Source organism: Mustela nivalis (assembly GCF_964662115.1).
Source record: "Mustela nivalis genome assembly, chromosome: 2".
NCBI classification, from domain to species: Eukaryota; Metazoa; Chordata; class Mammalia; order Carnivora; family Mustelidae; genus Mustela; species Mustela nivalis.
The window spans coordinates 139,921,002-139,939,369 of NC_139021.1; the positions used below are offsets into that span (position 1 = coordinate 139,921,002).

The following is an 18,368-nucleotide window of genomic DNA, read 5'->3' on the forward strand; positions in this document are numbered from 1 at the left end:
TGAAGATGTCTATGCTACCGAAAGCAATATACACATTTACTGCAATCCTTACCAAAATCCCATCCATTTTTTTTCAAAGAAATGGAACAAATAACCCTACAATGTATATGGAACAAGAAAAGACCTCAAATAGCCAAAGGAATATTGAAAAAGAAAGCCAAAGTTGGTGGCATCACAATTCCAGATTTCAAGATCTATTACAAAGCTGTCATTATCAAGATAGTATGGTACTAGCACAAAAACAGACACATAGATCAATGGAACAGAATAGAGAGCCCAGAAATAGACCCTCAACTCTATGGTCAACTAATCTTCAACAAAGCAGGAAAGAATGTCCAATGGGAGGAAAAAAAAACAGTCCCTTCAACAAATGGTGTTGGGAAGATTGGACAGCCATATGCAGAAAAATGAAACTGGACCATTTCCTTACACCACATATGAAAATAGACTCAAAATGGATGAAGGCCCTCAATGTGAGAAAGGAATCCATCAAAATCCTTGAGGAGAACATAGGTGGCAACCTCTTCGACCTTAGCCGCAGCAACACCTTCCTAGGAACATCGCCAAATGCAAGGGAAGCAAGGGCAAAAATGAACTATTGGGGCTTCATCAAGATCAAAAGCTTTTGCACAGCAAAGGAAGCAGTTAACAAAACCAAAAGACAACCGACAGAATGGAGAAGATATTTGTAAATGACATATCAGATAAAGGGCTAGTGTCCAAAATCCATAAAGAGCTTGTCAAATTCAACACTCAAAGAACAAATAATCCAATCAAGAAATGGGCAGAGGACAGGAACAGACATTTCTGCAAAGAAGACATGCAAATGGCCAACAGACACATGAAAAAGTGCTCCATATCACTCAGCATCAGGGAAATACAAATCAAAACCACAGTGAGATACCACCTCACAGCAGCCAGAATGGCTAAAATCAACCAGTCAGGAAATGACAGATGCTGGCAAGGATGCAGAGAAAGGGGAACCCTCCTACACTGTTGGTGGGAATGCAAGCTGGTGCAACCACTCTGGAAAACAGCATGGAGTTTCCTCAAAAAGTTGAAAATAGAGCTACCCTACAACCCAGTAATCGCACTATTGGGCATTTACCCTAAAGATACAAATGTAGTGATCTGAAGGGGCACGTGCACCCGAATGTTTATAGCAACAATGTCCACAATAGCCAAACTATGGAAAGAACCAAGATGTCCATCAACAGATGAATGGATAAAGAAGATGTGGTACATATACACAATGGAATACTATGCAGCCATCAAAATAAATGAAATTTTGCCATTTGTGACGACGTGGATGGAACTAGAGGGTATTATGCTTAACGAAATAAGTCAATCGGAGAAACACAACTATCATATGATCTCCCTGATATGAGGAGGGGGAGATGCAACGTGGGGGATTTGGGGGTAGGAAAAGAATAAATGAAACAAGATGGGATAGGGAGACAAACCATAAGAGATTCCTAATCTCCCAAAACAAACTGAGGGTTGCTGGGGGGAGGGTGTTAGGGAGAGGGTGGTGGGGTTATGGACATTGGGGAGAGTATGTGCTATGGTGAGTGCTGTGAAATGTGTAAACCTGGAAACCCACAGACCTGTCCCCCTGGGGCTAACACTACGTTATATGTTAATAAAAATTTTTTTAAATTAAAAAAAAAAAACGAGCTCAGAGGACTTCAAAAAAAAATATGAGGTATGCAAACAACAAAGTATGACTCATACACAGGAACACAAAAAAATCTATGAACAGAAACAGGAAAACCCAGATATTGTGCTTACCAAATGAAGACTTTTTAAATTAACTGTCTTTAAAATACAAATTTCCATTTAGCTCCTTTTTGTAATTCCACAAAAGAAATGAAATCTATAAGAACAGAAGAGATAAAATTTCTGTTATTATAAAAAGGAACCAGATAAAAAATTCTGGAGTTGAAAGGTAAAATGAAAAATTCACTAGAGGGGTTTAAGAGGAAATTGGAGAAGGCAGAAAACATCAACAAACTTCAAGATAGACCAGTTGAGATTTCCCAATCTGAAAAGCAAAAGGAAAACAATGAAGCTAACTCAACAGAACCTAAGAGACCTGTGAGACACCATTAAGTGTGCCAACATGCATGTAATGGGAGTCAGGGGGAAGAGAGAAAGCAGAAATATTTCTGCTTTCGTGTTCAGCCAGGAACAATGGCTGAAAACTTAAAATTTTATGGAAGAAATTAATCTACACATCCATGAATCAATTGTCAAAAGACAAAGAATTCTAAAACCAACGGAGAACTAACTTGTCACATAGATTCTTCAATAAAATTAACATTCTGACTTCTTGTCAGAAACCACACAGAAGGCAGTGGGATGACATATTCGTTTTGCTGAAAGAAAAAAAATAGTGTCAATCAGAATCCTACATCCGGCAAAAGATTCTTGAAAGATGAAGGAGACATGAGGACTTTCCTGGATAAAAAAGGTAAATGGTTTGCTACTAGTAGATCTGTCCTATACGAAACACTAAAGAAAGTCCTTCAAGCTGAAATGAAAGATGCCCAGCAGTAACTCAAATCCATATGAAGAAAGAAAAGACGTGGGTAGAGGTAACTATATATGTAAACATAAACATTAATATTAATATGTTTTTTGATTTGTAGCTCTTTTATTTTATCCTGTATGACAACATAGAGGACAACACAAAACAGTAATTAAAGACAACACCAAACAATAATTATAACTGTTGCTGGGCACAAAATGTATAAGATATAATTTCTTTTTTTTTTTTAAGATTTTACTTATTTATTTCACAGACAGAGATTACAAGCAGGCAGAGAGGCAGGCAGAGAGAGAGGGGGAAACAGGCTCCCCTGCTGAGCAGAGAGCTCGATGTGGGGCTTGATCCCAGGACCCTGGGATCATGACCTGAGCCGAAGGCAGAGGCTTTAACCCCCTGAGCCACCCAGGCGCCCCTAAGATGTAATTTCCGATAACAACAACATAAAGGAAGGTGGTAGAGCTATGTAGGAGCAAAGTTGCTATATAGTCTTGAAATTTGATATTAATTCATAATGGATTATTTTAAATTAAGATGTTAGGGACACCTGGGTGGCTCCGTCAGTTAAACATCCAACTCCTGACTTTGGCTCAGGTCATGATCTCAGGGTCATGGGATTGAGCCCTATGTCAGGCTCCATGCTTAATGCAGAGTCTGCTTAAGATTCTCTGCCCCTCCCTCTGCTCATGCTTGCTCTGTAAATAAATAAGTAAGTAAATAAATAAATAAAATATTTTAAAAAATTAAGATGTTTATTTAATCCCAAGAGATAACTAAAACAGTAAAAGAACTGAGAAGGAAATCAAAATGGTACAGTTGAAACCACCTGCCTCACACAAAATATGGCAATAATGGAATTAAGGAGCCAAAAAGTAAAAGCTTTCGCCTACGATCAGAAATCCGACAAAGATGTTTGCTCTTGCCACTACTACTCAACATTGTTTTGAAAACTTTAGCCAGAGCAATTAGACAAGAAAAGGAAGAAGCATCAAGATTGGAAGTAAAACTTTTGTTCACAGATGACATGACCTTATGTAGAAAATTATAAATCCTATCCACACAAAACTTAGTAGAGCTAATAAATGAATTTGGCAGAGTTGCAGGATATAGGATACACGATCAAAATACAAAAATCAGTTGTGTTTCTATATATTAGCAGTGAACAATCTGAAAGTGAAATTAAGATTCTACTTATAGGGCACCTGGGTGGCTCAGTCGGTTAAGTGTCTGCCTTGGGCTCAGGTCAGGATCACAGGGTCCTGGGATCAAGCCCCATATTAGGTTCCCTACTCAGTGGGGAGTCTGCTTCTCCCTCCCCCTTTCCCCCCTCACCCCTGCTTATGCTCTCTTTCTCTCTCAAATGAATAAATAAAATATTTTAAAAAGATCCTGTTTAAAATAATATCAAAAAGAATAAAATATTTAAGGATAAATTTAAGTTTGTATAAGACTTGTACACTGAAAGAAAATACAAAACAGCCTGTGCTGACGGATTAGAAGACTGAGTATTATTGACATGGCATATACTCTGCAAACTGATCTACAAATTCAATTTAATATCTATAAAAATTCTAGCTACCTTTTTGCAGACTTGGACAAGCTGGTCCTAAAATGCATATGGAATTGCAAGGGACTGGTCTCCAAATAGACAAAAAAAAAAAAAAAAAAAAAAAAAAAAAAGTCTTGGAAAAGAAGAACAAAGTCAGGAATCTCACATTTCTTAATTTCAAAACTTAAGCCACAATACAAAGCTATAGTAATTCAAACTGTGATGCTGGCATAAAGACAGACATATGGATAGGATAGAATTGAGAAACCTAAACATCTGTGCTTAATTGATGTTTGACAAGGGTGCCAGAACCATTTCATGGCGAAGGAATATTCTCTTCAACAAATTATGCAGGGACAACTGAATATCCACGAGCCTAAGATTGAAGTTGGAACCCCACCTCACACCATATACAAAAAGTAATTCAACACAGATCAAAGAACTACATGGAACAGCTAACGCTATAAAATCTTTGAAGAAAAATATTCATGACCTTGGATTTGACAAATGGAGTTTTAGATATGACACCAAAAGCATAAGCAACAACAAAAAAATAAATTGGACTTCATCAAAATTACAACTTTCATATTTCAGGGGATACGCAATAAAGTAAAAAGACAACCTACAGAATGAGAAAATATTTGTAAATCATGTATCTGATAAAACCTTAATATCCACAATACATATAGAACTCTTACCACTCAGCGACAGGAAGAATGCAATTTTTAAAAATGGGCAAAGGACTTGAGTAGACATTTCTCTAAAAAAGACAAATGGCCAAGAAACACAAGAAACACCGCTCCTCCTCCTTAGGCAAATGCCACTTAAAACCACGATGAGCTACCACTTCACACCTAGTACGATGGTTATAATAAAAAAGATGGTGAAGATGCGGAAAAATTGAAACCTTTATATACACTGTTAGTGGGAGTGAAAAATGGTACAGCCGCTGTGCAAAAGCCGTTTGGTGGTTCTTTAGAAATTTAAACAAAGAGTCACTATTTGACTCAGCAATTCCATCGTTAGTCAGAGACCCAAGAGAAATGAAAGCGCCTATGCAAAAATTTGTACATAAATGTTCATAGCATTATTCATAATAGCCAGAACGTGCAAACAATCCAGATGTCCATCAACTGATGCATGAGTAAGAGTGGGGTGTCCATACGATGGGGTGTTCCTCAGCGGTCAGAGGGAACGGAGTACGGATACACACTACAGTCTGGATGAGACCTGAAAACACGGTGCTCAGTGGGAAAAAACTTGGACAAAGGCTGCACGTTGAATGATTCCATTTATATGAAATGTCCAGAATAGGCAAGTCCATAGAGAGAGAAATATTAGTGGCTTCCGAGGGATGGTGGGAGGAGGAATGGGAAGTGACTGCATACAGGTACAGGGTTTCTTTGGGGGATGATGAAAGTGTTCTGGAATTAGCGTACAGCCACGTGAAGCCACTGAATTTGTACAATTCAAAAATGATTAAAATTTTGAAATTTATGTTGTGTGCATTTTACCTCAGTAGACAACTTAAAAATCGCACACAAATTTGCACACATATCCTCTGGGGATCTTTCGCGGACATGTAGATTCTGATGCGGAAGGTCTGGCTGGGCCCCCAGTCCTGCATTTCTGACAGGCTCCCAGGTGATCTCACTGCTCCTGTTTTGAGTAGGGAGGCTGCTCGGAGGGCCCCTGCGCTATTCTGGGCCTCAGGGGCTTCATCTTTGAACCAATTCCTGCCCTGTCTGCCCCTATAAGTAAGGAGAGCAGGAGCACTGACCGCCTGAGGTCTCCCCGGTCTGAGCCCGCAGGAGGACATGGGCCCCAGGGCCTGGGAGTAGATGGAGAAGGCACCGTGGCTATAGGGGTCACTGTCAGCAGACACAGGGGAGACCAAGGGAGGAGCTTTTATTTTGCACTGAGCTGATGAAGGCAGGCCAGAAAGCACAGCTCTGTACTCAGAGGAGAGCTGCCACATGTGTGTCACTTCCAGCTGCTGGGCAGCTCAGGCTCGGGGACTCCAAAGCGATCTGAAAGAGAGGGGGCAGCTCAGGAGTGCGGCAGGCCCCCTGCCCTCCCCTCCCCTCCCTTCCCAGTCCCCGGAACTCCTGTGCCAGGAACACAGGGCATGGGGAGGGAGCAGGGGGCAACCCCCTCTGACACCCCATCAGAGGGGTCTGTGGTGACCCAGGATGGGGTCTTTGCAAGGGACCTGAGAGGAGTGCAGGAGCTTTGAGCCCGGCGAATGGCCTGGGGGGTGGGGAGGCAGGAACTCTGCATCCAGGACAGTGCTCCGTGGGCCCCATGTGAACTGCGCCAGCTCTCCCAAAAGCCCTGACCAAGGTGCCAGGCTGCAACGCCCCCAGGCAGGACGGAGGGCAGAGAACAGGCAGGGAGAGTTGGGGGATGCCTCCCCACTCCGCTCAGAAGGCGCCAAGCCCTCTCCTGGTTTGTCCAGGCCACATCCCCAGCCCAAGCTGCCCTCTGCTGCCCCAGCTGCTCACCATCTCCGAGGAGGTCGGGGGTGGGGCCAGAGGGCCCTGGGGGAAGGTTCCAGGCCAGCGCCTCCAGCTGGCCCAGCAAGCTTTTCAGTTCCGTCTCCAGGTGCTCCACCGTCTTCTCCACCGTCTAGAACAAGAGAGATGGCAGCAGGGCGTGCAGGGAGCACAAGAGTGGTGCCAAGTCTTGCTTCTTTGGCCACATCCTCAGAGACACCTGGCAGCCCAATGGGGCGCAGCGGGGAGAGAACTGAGTGCTGGGGGACCCAAGTCTTCCTTGTTCAGGCTCTGGCCCTGGTGGCCTCTCCGTTCCCCAGATGTTAGAATCCCAGGGCTTCACTCTCTAAGGCGGCTCCTGGCCCTGGCAGGAGTCAATACACTCAATCACACAGGTGTGGCGCAGAGCAACCCTGGGATTCTCTTTTCCCTTTCTGGACTTGACCGGGAGAGCACATTCTTTTTGTCACCCCGCCCTCTGGTGGCCATTCTGCCAAATGACAGGTTTGGGATTTGAAACGTTCTTTAGTCAGGCATCCTAACTTCTTCCTGAGTGAACCCCCTTAGCAGTCTGGTGAAACCTACAGACCCCTTCTCAGAATAACACTTCAATTGAAAAAAATAAAGCATGTAGGATTTCCTAGGACACCAATTGCATTAAAGTTAAGTACTAAAAGTACTTAAGTACTAAAAGTTAAATCTTTGATGTAAAAACGTATGTATTTATTAACTCATGAAATAACATAATCTAACATCAGGTCTAGCAACTACTGTAATTTTGACATACAGTCTAGGATGAATAATAAATAGGTTGATATATTCACAACTATAATGGGATAAAATTATCTGTGATTTCTATTGAGAACAAAGTCACTGTACTGGTAAATACATTTACAGTTTGTTGTCTGTACTTATAATGAATGAAATGCTAAATTTCAGTTAAAGGTTTGAGAAAATAAAGTGTAGATCTTTTCCCACACAAGTCATGGACCCGGTGTTACAGACCATGGCTGAGTGACAAAACACGGTGACTGAATGTCCACCAGCTCATTGTGCAAGGACATGATCTCGAGCTGGGTGGAAGCAAGGCCCGTGGGGAGGCAGGGTCTGTAAAGGGCTGGTGAGCCTAACAGCCCAGGGAAGGAGGCAGATGCTTCACATGGAGGCCAGGGAGCAGGACTGGCCTGGATTTCCCTCATTTTCCAAAGCAAGATTCTCCTGAGCCCTAGAAAGCTACCAGTCTGGTAGGTGGTCCCGAAACTGCCTGTCCTCCCAAACCACCCTGGTTACCTCCTCTATGACGTCTAAACGGTCGTGGACAGCCATGTGTCTGTCACACCCTGTGTTCCAGGCCGGTTCTCCACGGGAGGGCACAAAGGGCTCAGCAGCTGTGGGAAAACAAGCCTCGTCACCATATCCTAGAACACCAGAGACCCCTGCCAAGCACTGGGCTCCATGAGGTGGGTCCTGAAAACAGTCACAAAAAGGAGCAAAGGAAGCCCGAGTGTGGGTCAGGGTATGAGGATGGGGTGCCCCAATCACTCACTTGTCTCTATGGCCCTGGTCCCCTCCCATGCCCAGGTGGGCTTCTTGAAGGAGGTGTTGCCTGAACTCTGTAAGGTAAGGAAGGGAGGAAAGGTCCCAGCCAGACAGAATGGCACGTGCAAAGAGAGAAAGGCATAAAATGGCAGTTTCATGCCCAAACCCTCACGGGGCTGGAGTGGCTGGAAAGTACAAGTTGAACGGGAGGAGGAGGAGGAGCATGGACACAAAGCCAGATGCCCCAATAAACAAACCATGATGCTTATTTGGGGTTTATTTCAACCGAAGAGTCACACGGTCATATATGAATTTTGTAAATACAGAGAATGGATTGGAGGGGTTTGTCTTTGAAGGCAGAGAGTTATTGCAGTAGTCAGTGTGGGAAGTGTGGAAGTGAGGCAGGGCAGTAGGAATAGAGAGGATGAGGAGATATTTTAGCCATCGCCTTGACATTGGTGACTAGTCAGTCACATCGAACATTTGATGAGTAGTTACCGTGGACCACATAGTACGCTAAACCAATGTGCGAACTCAACCAAACTTCACAACAACCCAGTTACGATCCCCAGCTGAAGCACAGAGGGGTGCAGCGCTATGGGCAGTGCCACACAGCAAGTCTGGAAAACCTGAGGTTCATCCTGTTCACCTCTTGGTTCATCCCTTTTCTCCCTTACGTTAGTTCCTCCTTGGTTCTTCCGGCACCAACCAGCCCTCACACCGGAAGTCTCAGGGACCGGCTTCTGGGCTCAGGTTTCAGTGTAAGTGGCCCCAAGATGGCTATGGGGCATCAGAGTTGGCTGGAACCTTGGAGAGCCCTGACACTCTGGAAGGAGGCTACTGTCTCCAAAACGTAGCGAAGTGAAGAGTTTCGCTGAGGACGAGGTGGTCAGCGAGGGCTGAAGCAGCAGAGAAGTCTAGTGAGGTAAGGATGGAAAGACAGAGTGAGGAGAAAATCACTGCTAAATCCCACCCCAGCATTGTTCACAGAGCAGCGGAGGCAAAGCAAAGTCTAGATGCTATAGGACCAGGAGGGAAAGAGAGGTCCAAGGGCAGAAACCTGGATCCTGGGAAACATTTTCCTGAAGCCTTTCTGTGAAGTAAGGGAGATCAGATAACATGGTGTACAGAATGTTTCTTGCTGTTACTGTTCTTTGAAGAAACAACCATGCTGATAGCCTGAAGGGCAGGAGCACTGAGGAGCGGATGGGCTGGGAGCCCAGCAGTGGTGGGGGCGGCGGGGGCAGCACTTGGGAGGCAGAGAGGGGGCCCGCAGAAGTGGTAAAGGCAGACAGACCTCTCCTCAAAGGGCCAAGACGCAGACTGAGTTCTCACCTGTTCGTTTCTCCTTAGTCCGTGAAGTGAGAAGGGAACAGTCTGCTGGAAATTCACGTTGACTTATGAAAGAGGAAGCTAGTTGTGAAGTTTTCGGGGATTCTGTGAGGGGGCTATTAAACACAGCCGTGAAAATGGGAGGCACGGTGACCGGCAAATGACTTCTTTTTGTCTTTGTCTTTGTTTTTGAGAGCCACTTTATCTGCAGGCCACTGGGGAGGGGGCTCGAACACAGAGAGGGCTTCAAAAGGAGGTGGGGAGGAGGAGGAAGCCCATGCCGAAGGACCCCACACTCCAGGGGGACATTTGGAAAGACCAGTCCCCCCAGATAGCCGCCCTGGGTACAGAGTGGCCAGGACAGGGGGGGCTGGATGGAGCAGAAGCCCGGGGGTCTGCAGAGATCATGTGGGGAGATCAAGGGAGAAAAGGATTGAGGATTTTGCCAGCAAGGAGTTAAGAGGATGAGCTCTAGCTTGGATAATGAAGGAAAGGGGGCCAACAAGAACGCCCATAAATTAGGAGAAATGGAGGAGCTGACAGGACTGGAGGTCTTAGTAGGATGACGGAGTAACAGAAGGAATGAGTGGTGACAGACGTTGCCGTTTCAGCTCTGAGAAGTGGAACAGCTTCCGGGTGACAATACCAAGGTTGCAGTCATGGATGTGGGCGTCTGAGGCAGACTGGGGGCAAGGGTTATTGGACTTTATCTAGGCGCAAAACTTGTAACTGTAAGACCCTGGTGTTGGCTGGGCTGCCCAAGGAGACATACAGAGTCGCCCAGAAGACTGGCCGTTCTTGAGGTAGGGACAGCGACGGTGAGCCATTTTGCTGGTGATGAACGCGTAACTCTGGGACGTTGAATGAGTTGCCCAAGGTCACGCGGTCCGCAAATGACTGGACCCCAAGCCCCCTGGCCCTCTCCTGACCCCACCTCGGCAAGCTGGCCTCCCAGAGCTCTGCCAGAGTGCCCCCCACCCCCCCACCCCCCGTCCTGAGATGTTCCAGCTCCAACTCTATCTGGATCCCAGATCTTCCACGAAGGGGAGTGAACCAAGAGCAGAGACCAAACATGCTTCCGCTCTGAGCATCCTTTATGGAGATCAATTGGTTTCTCTAGTTTCCTTTTCATAATTTCCTTCCACTAAATTTCAAAAAGCTTCTTCAAAAAGACAAATGGTCTTGTTGACTTTGGAGAGGGGGATGGACATGACATGGTACTTTGGTTATTTTTTTCATCTATGTGTGGCTGGAGTGAGCACTGATTTTTTTTTTTTTTTTTTAAGGAGCCTTTTAGAGATCCATACAGAAGTTTCTAGAGATGAAATCCTAGCATATCTTGGAGTCACTTCAAAATACTCCAGCCTGGGAGTGGGAGGAGACATGGGTGGCCACACAAGATTGGCCCAGATTGATAACTGTTGAAACTGAGTGACGGGGACACGAGAGTTCACGCCACTCCTCTCTCAACTCTTGTATATCTGGATTGAAATGTTCCATAATAAAAGCCAGTTGTCTGATGGGGTTGTTAGCAAAAAGCAGAAGCCATCGTGGGCTGCATGCGTGGATGGGAAAGTTCAGGATGAGGGCGAGGGTGGCCTGAGGGACCCCACCTGGAGGGTTGTGCTCCGTTCTGGGCCTTGGAGAGGCTGAAGCAGGGCTAGAGGCGGCCGCGATGAAGGGACGCAGAAGCTTGACTCATGTGTCTCAGCTGGAGAACCGGGGAGCCCAGCCAAGAGAGGAGGGACTTGCTAGGAGCTGGAGGAGCTGCTCTCACCCACAAGGAGGGCTGTCCGTGAAAAGGGGGTCTGCGCCTTGGGGGTCTGGGTCCACAGACGCCCTCCACAGGCTCTGCCCGCGGGCCCCTGCCACATCTCTCCCCGGAGCTTCGCCTGCCCTCTCCCAGACCCAGCTCGGGCCGGGAGGAAACAGTCTGACCTGGCTGGCCAAGTGTGAGGCTCTGCCAGGCCTGTAAGTCATGAACAACATGAGTCCACTCCCCTCCGTTGGCCTGAAACATCCTGTTTTCTACATGTCGGCAATGAGGTCTAACTTGGCTCCAAAACCCCTCCAGGGAGAAGGATTGGCCAAGGTTGCTCTCCACATCACACAGCACTAATCCCTCACATCTGGACAGAGCTGAGGCCTGAGCCCCGCCGCACAAGTGTCCGTGAGCTCATCGGTGAGAGAAAGCTGGGCCGGGGCCCTCACCGCAAGGCCGCCGCTGCGGCTCCCTCGGCCATGCCGGCCCTCACCCCACCACTGACCTCACTGTGCGAGGGCTGAAAACTCCCCGGGGGACCCTGTTCTCACCCTGCCTGGCCGGAATTGGCGTGGGCCTGTGGGAAACTTTCCTCTCCTCCGGAGCCTTTGCTGCCTCCTTCCTAACCCGGGGTGGGGAGGCCCAAGGCCCTCCCTCCTGCCCCTGTAGTTCACTCAGGCTGTGGTTCTATCTTTCAGGGTCTGCTGAGAGGCCTCATAAATTAGCTACAAGGACAGAACGGGCGTGAGTCAAGGACAAGTTCTTTCTTGGACCAGAAGTTCCCACAAGTCACGAGCTGGATGTTCCCTGTCTTTGAGCGCCTCAGAAGGAAGGCCCGGGGTAATGCCTGCTTCACGGGGTTGTTGGGTTGCTTGAGAGCGGGGAAGGCTGCAGGGTGGCGGTGTTCCTGCTCAAACAGCCAAGCTGTGGTTCCCCGTGTTCCCTCCCTTCCTGTGCTCCCGCCTGCCCTGCCCCGGCCAGTTGGGAAAGGGACCTTCTTGGAGGCCTGGTTGTTTTCCCTGGCCTGCCTCCCACTTGGGGCCTATGTGCACCCTGGATGGTGGCCATGGGTAGAACACAGAGCTCTGGTGAGAGCAGGCTGCGGTGGAGGCCAGAGGCCCCGCGAGGCGCTGGGCTCACTCAGCCAGTTAAAGACACATGGCCACCGGGTCCCCATCCTCTGAGGCGGGAAGTACGGCCTCTCCCACATACAGCATAGAAGACCTTTTGTGTCTAGGACTTAAACACTAAGAAATCACGTACAACTCAAATGACTTCTGTGATGACACGTAATTTCTCAGAGGCAACCCTGTACATTGCCATGGTTCCTGAGTCATTGAAGACATACTCTGCTTTGACCAGCAATGTTTGTCACTCACGGGTTAACTGTATTTGGCCACATTCAATGTAATAGAATAATAAAATTTACCACATCAATATTTGTATCAAAATTTATGATTCACTTAAAACCATTGGTGGTTTTTAAACTTTTTTTTTTTTTTTTAAGCCGAATACTACTTGCAAACAATTACATGAAGAACTCCAGTAATGTGCAACTGCTCCGGCTAAGTCGAGAGAGAGAACCTCGAGCCCCCAACAAAGAGCTCAGATTCTGAGGCACGTCTGGATTTGGTTTGGGGACAGACATGTCCTCCTGTTCTCCTTGGATCTGAGTCTTGCTGGTCCCTCTGAGAGCACATCAGTGTCATTCCAGTACATTTAGTATCTGATTACGGCAGGCAAGCTAGGCTACTACCCCAAAGGGCACCCTGAACTTTACAAGAGGTGTTTTTTTTTTTTTTCCTCATGTATGAGTTCAGAGGTAAACTGCAAAAGCCCACAAGGCAGGGAAGGTCTAAGAAGCCATCCAGAATAAAGCTCTCTCTGCACACTCTGAAAAGCGCACCAAGGCTGGGTGTCAGAGACGCAGTCCAACTCTGGGCTTACTGACAGGGCTCTTTGCCTCCCCTGCAGAGAGTGAGGGATCTTCCCTGCTAGGTCTACTTTGCAGGATTGCTGTGCTGATTCAAGGAAATCGTGCACTTGAAGATGCCTTGCAATTGCCAAGTGACATGCAAAGGCCCTGGGGGGCATCCACCAGGGTAGCAGAAGATGGAGCAAGGCAAGAATTAATCCCCAGGGCTCTGCCTCTCCACATGCAGCCAGCGCTCTGCTGGATCACTTCGACCAGCTCTCACGATGGAAAGGCATCTATTCTAGGAATAGATGAAGATCCTCTACAAGGATCCAAGGGACGTTTGGGAGGAATTCTCCAAAAAGGACACAGAGGGCTCAGTGCTGACCTGCCTCTCTGCACTCTCTTAGAAGCCAGTCCCACTCACCGGACTCTGTTTCTTCACCTTTACAACGGGCAGAACCATACTTCGCACTGGAAGCTACTATGGATTAGTGATCGCTCACGATGCACCAAGCTTTCTGCTGAGTGCTTACGTACAGTATCTCATCAGATTCTGTCAAGAGCTTAGAACTCTTACCTCCCTTTCTTACAGATTAGAAAACCAAAGATCAAAGAGATTGAATAACATGCTGGAAGTTACATAGCTAGTAAGCAGGAGGCACAGGATGTGTATCCTACCTGCCTCATTCCGCCTATACTGCACACGTGAGTATACTGTGCAGTGATGTGAGCTTTTGTAAGTTAAGGGCCTCCTATCTTGGGGTCTCAGCTGCCTCCTCTGCAACAGGGAGAAACTGAGCATGTCTGACTCCACATTGCTTCCATTTCTCTGCCGCTGTGACCTACAGCTTAGAAACTTCTGCTTTGCCCTGCACGTGGGAATGTTAGTCATTAAAGAAATTTTGCTACAACTGAGATTTACAAAAACTGCTCTCTTACCCGAAACCTATCTCACTGGAGGAGGTACAAAAGTGCATACAGAGTTGACTATGTTAAGATTTACAGGAACAACATGACCAGATTCTTACACACAAATATCAACTGAGCAGGGACAAAGAAGTTACATGACCTTTTCCTTTCCTTATTCTTTTCTTTCCTTTTTTTCTTTTTTTGGGGGGAGGGGAGGGTGGGTAAGATTTATTTATTTATTTTAGATACAGGGAGAGAGTTGGTGAGGAGGGGCAGAGGGCACGAGAGAAAGAATCTCAGGCAGACTCCCTGCTGAGGGCAGAGCTCAACCCCAGGACCCCGAGATCACTACCTGAGCCGAAATCAAGAGTCAGACATTAAACCGAGCCACCCACGCGCCGCGACATGACCTTTTTCAGTGTCTCCAGACATCAGTCATCTTATGACTCCAATCTCCTCCCACTTCCCCCTGTTCCTAACATAAAAGAAGCTCGACTCTGGTGCTCAGAGAGGTGGTTCTCTGGGACAATCGATAGTCCACTGTCTCCTGGGTTTGCTGGCTTTCCAAATAAAGTCGCTTTCCTACCCCAACTTCTTGCCTCTCAACTTACTGGCCTGTCATTCGGCGAGCAAACAAACTTGGACACAGTTACAAGTTGAGGGGCTGGACAGGTAGGGGGCCAAGGGGACCTGGCCCTTTGCAGGTCCAAATGCGTGCCTCTGACTGAACTGTCTTTGAGTGGTTTGCTCCCACAATATCCATTTGTGTCAAAAGAAATGCTATGATTCTCACAACAGCCCTTCAGCATCTTCCTCTTTTGCTCAAAGCGGAAAGCAGAATTCCAATGGAGGACAGATGGCCATGGGGGCTTGGGGCAGGGGTGGACAGTGAGAGCATGCCCAAAGGGCCTCAAGGCATGGGTGACAATTAATGAAAGGGCCAGGCTCTAGGACCTTAAATTCCTCTGATGGGAAAACAAGAAAGGAACTCAGCAGAAACCTTAAAAGAGCTCTGTAAGTATAACAAGCAATTTGTTTCCATCAATACATAAAGAGTTTTTACAGATCAATATGAAAAACCCCAGTACCACAACTGAGAAGCCTAAGACAATTCACAAGAATTGTAGAAATGACCAATACATTTAAAAGAAAAAGTCCAACCTCAGTAGTAATCAAAGAAGTGCAAGTTAAAGCAATAAACTGTCTTAATATATTCTTGCATAACAGCAGATGTTTCTAGATCTAACTACCATTTTATAGACAATACAGGGGAGAGAAGAACATTTAGAGGACTCCTGGCAGATACAATCAGCTGAAATCTAATGTGGAGAACTTTATAGGACAAAAAACCCAGTTGTTTCCATAAACACATTTTGAGGAAAAGAGGGGGGAAGAGAAATTACCTATTAAAAGAAACTAACTGACGTATCAGCCAAAAGCAATGTGTGTACCTTATTTGGATAAAACAAAACCAAATGTAACAACATGACACAATTAGGGACATTTAAGCAGGGATCAGATATTTGATGATATAAGAAATTACTGTCCAGGGGAACCTGGGTGGCTTAGTCCGTTGAGCGTCTGACGCTTAATTTCGGTTTAGGTCGTGGTCTCGGGATTGAGCCCTGCATCAGGCTCTATGCTCAGTGCACATCTGCTTGAGAATCTCTCCCTCTCCCTCTGCTCCCCCTCCTGCTCACTCTCAAATAAATAAATAAATCTTTAAAAAACGAAAATATCGGGGCGCCTGGGTGGGTCAGTCATTAAGCCTCTGTCTTCAGCTCAGGTCATGATCCCAGGGTCCTGGGATCAAGCCCCACATCGGGCTCTCTACTCAGCAGGAAGCCTGCTTTCTCCTCTCTCACTCCCCCTGCTTGTGTTCCCTCTCTTGCCATGTCTCTTTCTCACTGTCAAATAAATAAATAAAATCTTGGGAAAAAAAAAAGAAATTATCGTCCATTTTTTAGGGTGTGATAATGGTATTGCAGTTATGTTTATGAAAAGATTATCTTTGGGATGCCTGATGGAGTCGGTTTGGAGAGCATCTGACTCTCGATCTTGGGGTTGTGAGTTTGAGCCCCACACAGGTATACAGATTACTTAAAGAAATAAAACTTTAAAAATAAATAAATAAATAAATAAAACTTAGAGAAAAAGATTACTCAAGGAAATATTTAAAAGATTACTTAAGAGGAAATCTTTATGGATGAAAATATATGATGCCTGGAATTTCCTTTAAGATTACTGGAGGAAGGAGAGAGAATGCGAGTGACAAAGGACCGTCCATGAAACAATATTGCTGAAGTGGGGCGGTCGGTACATGGGGGTTCACCGTTCTGTTCTGTCTTTACCTCCAGGGATTTCATAATCAAAAGTTAAGAGAAACAATAGTTAAGTTGTCCAAAGTCCGAAAGATTCCACACAAAAATGTGTGAACTCAGGTTGAGATTACATTAATACTTTCCCCCTTTTAAAAAAAAATCTGTAGCAAGGAGCGGGCATCATCAGAAAGGAAGTCGTGTTTGAAAAGGGTTTTAAATTGAAGTGTATATACCGACCACGACTAAGGAGGCCCCAGAAAGTCCACCACTTGTGGGTGGCAGCCAGCTCCTCCCTCTCGGGGAGCACAGACTGGGCTTTGTGCCCTGGGCTCCCGGAGGAGGGGCCGGGGGAGGAAAGGGGGGAGAAGGACCTGCACCGTGGCCTCTGTGCTGAGCACAGTCCCAGCCACTCTTTGCACAGGAGGAGGCTGTGGGTCCTCCGTAATTAACAGGTGGGAAAACTGAGGCTCAGAGAGATCAGTGAAGCCGAGGGGACAAAAACGGGAGCCAACATGTGCTGAATTCCATGCTGGGGACTTCTTTCGTTCCGTTCCTGCAGCCCCCTCTGTAGGGTGGTTACCATTTTCCCCAACTCACGGAGAAGGAGACAGTATCCCGGAGGGAAGGCACATTCCCTCACCCAAGAAACTCTGCCAGGGGCTGCCCAGGATCTGCACTGGCCTCCACCCTGCCCCTGGGTGCTGACTCCCACAGAGGGCCGTGCCCAGAAAGGACAGGGACAGGAGGCATCTGTCCTAGCACAGGGCACTTCACCTGTGTGACTCACATCCTCTGGCTCCGGGCTGATGGGTGAGCAGCCTGATAGGGGGCAAGGGCCCCCCTGAGTGGTTAGGAGGCCTGGATGCCTGGTGAGGCCTCTGGCTTGGCTCTGCCAGGAGACCTGAGCCTTCCTCTCACCGGTACTGCTGGGAGGAGCCCCAGCCCCGCTGGCTGAGGGCTGCATGGTGGGAGTGGGGCTTGTAAACCGTGAAGTACCAGCCATGTGCAGGGTCTTGGGGTGGTGCGTGAGCATCTGGCTGTAAGAAGTCTCTCGCCAGCCCCCCATCTGGGCCTCACCTAAGAAGGTGAGAGCTGACGGTGCCAGGCAAGGCCCACCCGAGGGGTACAGGGGTGGAGCACCAGAGAGCCTCTCCCTCCTGCACCCTAAGCTCTCCAGCCCCCTATCACTCAAGGCAGCTCAGGCCCTCAGGGAAGAGCTCCGGAAGCAGGAGGACTGACCTGCTCACCCAGACCTCAGAGCCTTCTCGGGCCAGAGGGGAGGTGAAGCCGTGGCCCTTCTCCCGGGGCCGTCTGCCTGCCCGCGGGCCATGCTGGGCCAGGTCTGGGTCATCGCCTGCCGGAACTCCGCTCCAAGGCAGTGCCCATAACCCAGGCCTGGGTGCCTCTGTAGGCACTCGGAGGCAGCTGGCCCCGGGGGTGCTGGGGGGATGTGTGCCCAACCTGCAGACTTAACCCTGCGATCCTTGCCTCCTCTCTCGCCTCGGGCCTCGAGTCTCTCCACTCATTCTCTACCTTTCGGTCGGCTCTCATGTCTCTTTTCAACCCTCCCTCCCGGGCCGATCCCCGCTTCTACAACTCTCTGCTCTCCCGCCGGCTCGGTTCCACCCCTGCCCCCCTACCCCGGGCCCCGGCCCCACTCACCGGCAGCGCCGAGCAGAGCGAGCCCGGCCAGCGCGCAGAGCAGGGGCCGCATGCTGCCGGCCGGCCGAGCGCAGCGCAGCGTCTCCCCGCCGCCGCGCCCCCGGGCCCGCGCCGACCCGCCCGCAGGAAATGCTCGCCTCCCGAGCCAAGATTCCTGGGCGGCTCCGGGCTCTCCGGCTCGCGCGATCCGCCCCCTCCGGAGACCCCGCGGGGCGGAGGGGCCGGCGTGCCAGCCTGGGCGCCTCTCCAGCCGCCTCCCCCGCCACGCCCCGGGGCGCGGGAGAGCGGTAGGGGGCGTGGGCTGGGCTCTGGGCCGCCGCTCCCAGCCCCAGG

General features: G+C 48.2%; 1 protein-coding gene and 1 long non-coding RNA gene across 2 annotated transcripts; one reads left to right on the top strand and one right to left on the bottom strand.

Annotated features, from left to right (window-relative positions):
* Positions 1-5,988: 5,988 nt before the first annotated feature.
* PLAC9 (placenta associated 9) lies at positions 5,989-18,175 on the bottom strand. Its single transcript, XM_082718848.1, has 4 exons — positions 18,036-18,175; positions 7,883-7,980; positions 6,602-6,725; positions 5,989-6,127 (listed from the first exon to the last, which is right to left on the bottom strand). The coding sequence occupies exons 1-4, from the start codon at positions 18,085-18,087 to the stop codon at positions 6,081-6,083; spliced, it is 321 nt and encodes a 106-aa protein (XP_082574974.1). The 5' UTR covers positions 18,088-18,175; the 3' UTR covers positions 5,989-6,080.
* On the top strand, positions 8,066-12,662 carry LOC309857449. The gene is made up of 2 exons (XR_014307719.1): positions 8,066-11,645; positions 11,924-12,662. It is a non-coding gene; the product is annotated as an uncharacterized lncRNA (long non-coding RNA).
* Positions 18,176-18,368: the final 193 nt, after the last annotated feature.

Coding starts and splice junctions, on each gene's coding strand:
- PLAC9 (XM_082718848.1), bottom strand. CDS start 18,087: ATGCGGCCCCTGCTCTGCGCGCTGGCCGGGCTCGCTCTGCTCGGCGCT. Junction 7,981..18,035: donor CGCTCTGCTCGGCGCTGCCG/GTGAGTGGGGCC, acceptor GTTTTCCCACAG/CTGCTGAGCCCTTTGTGCCC. Junction 6,128..6,601: donor CCCCGACCTCCTCGGAGATG/GTGAGCAGCTGG, acceptor CCTCTCTTTCAG/ATCGCTTTGGAGTCCCCGAG.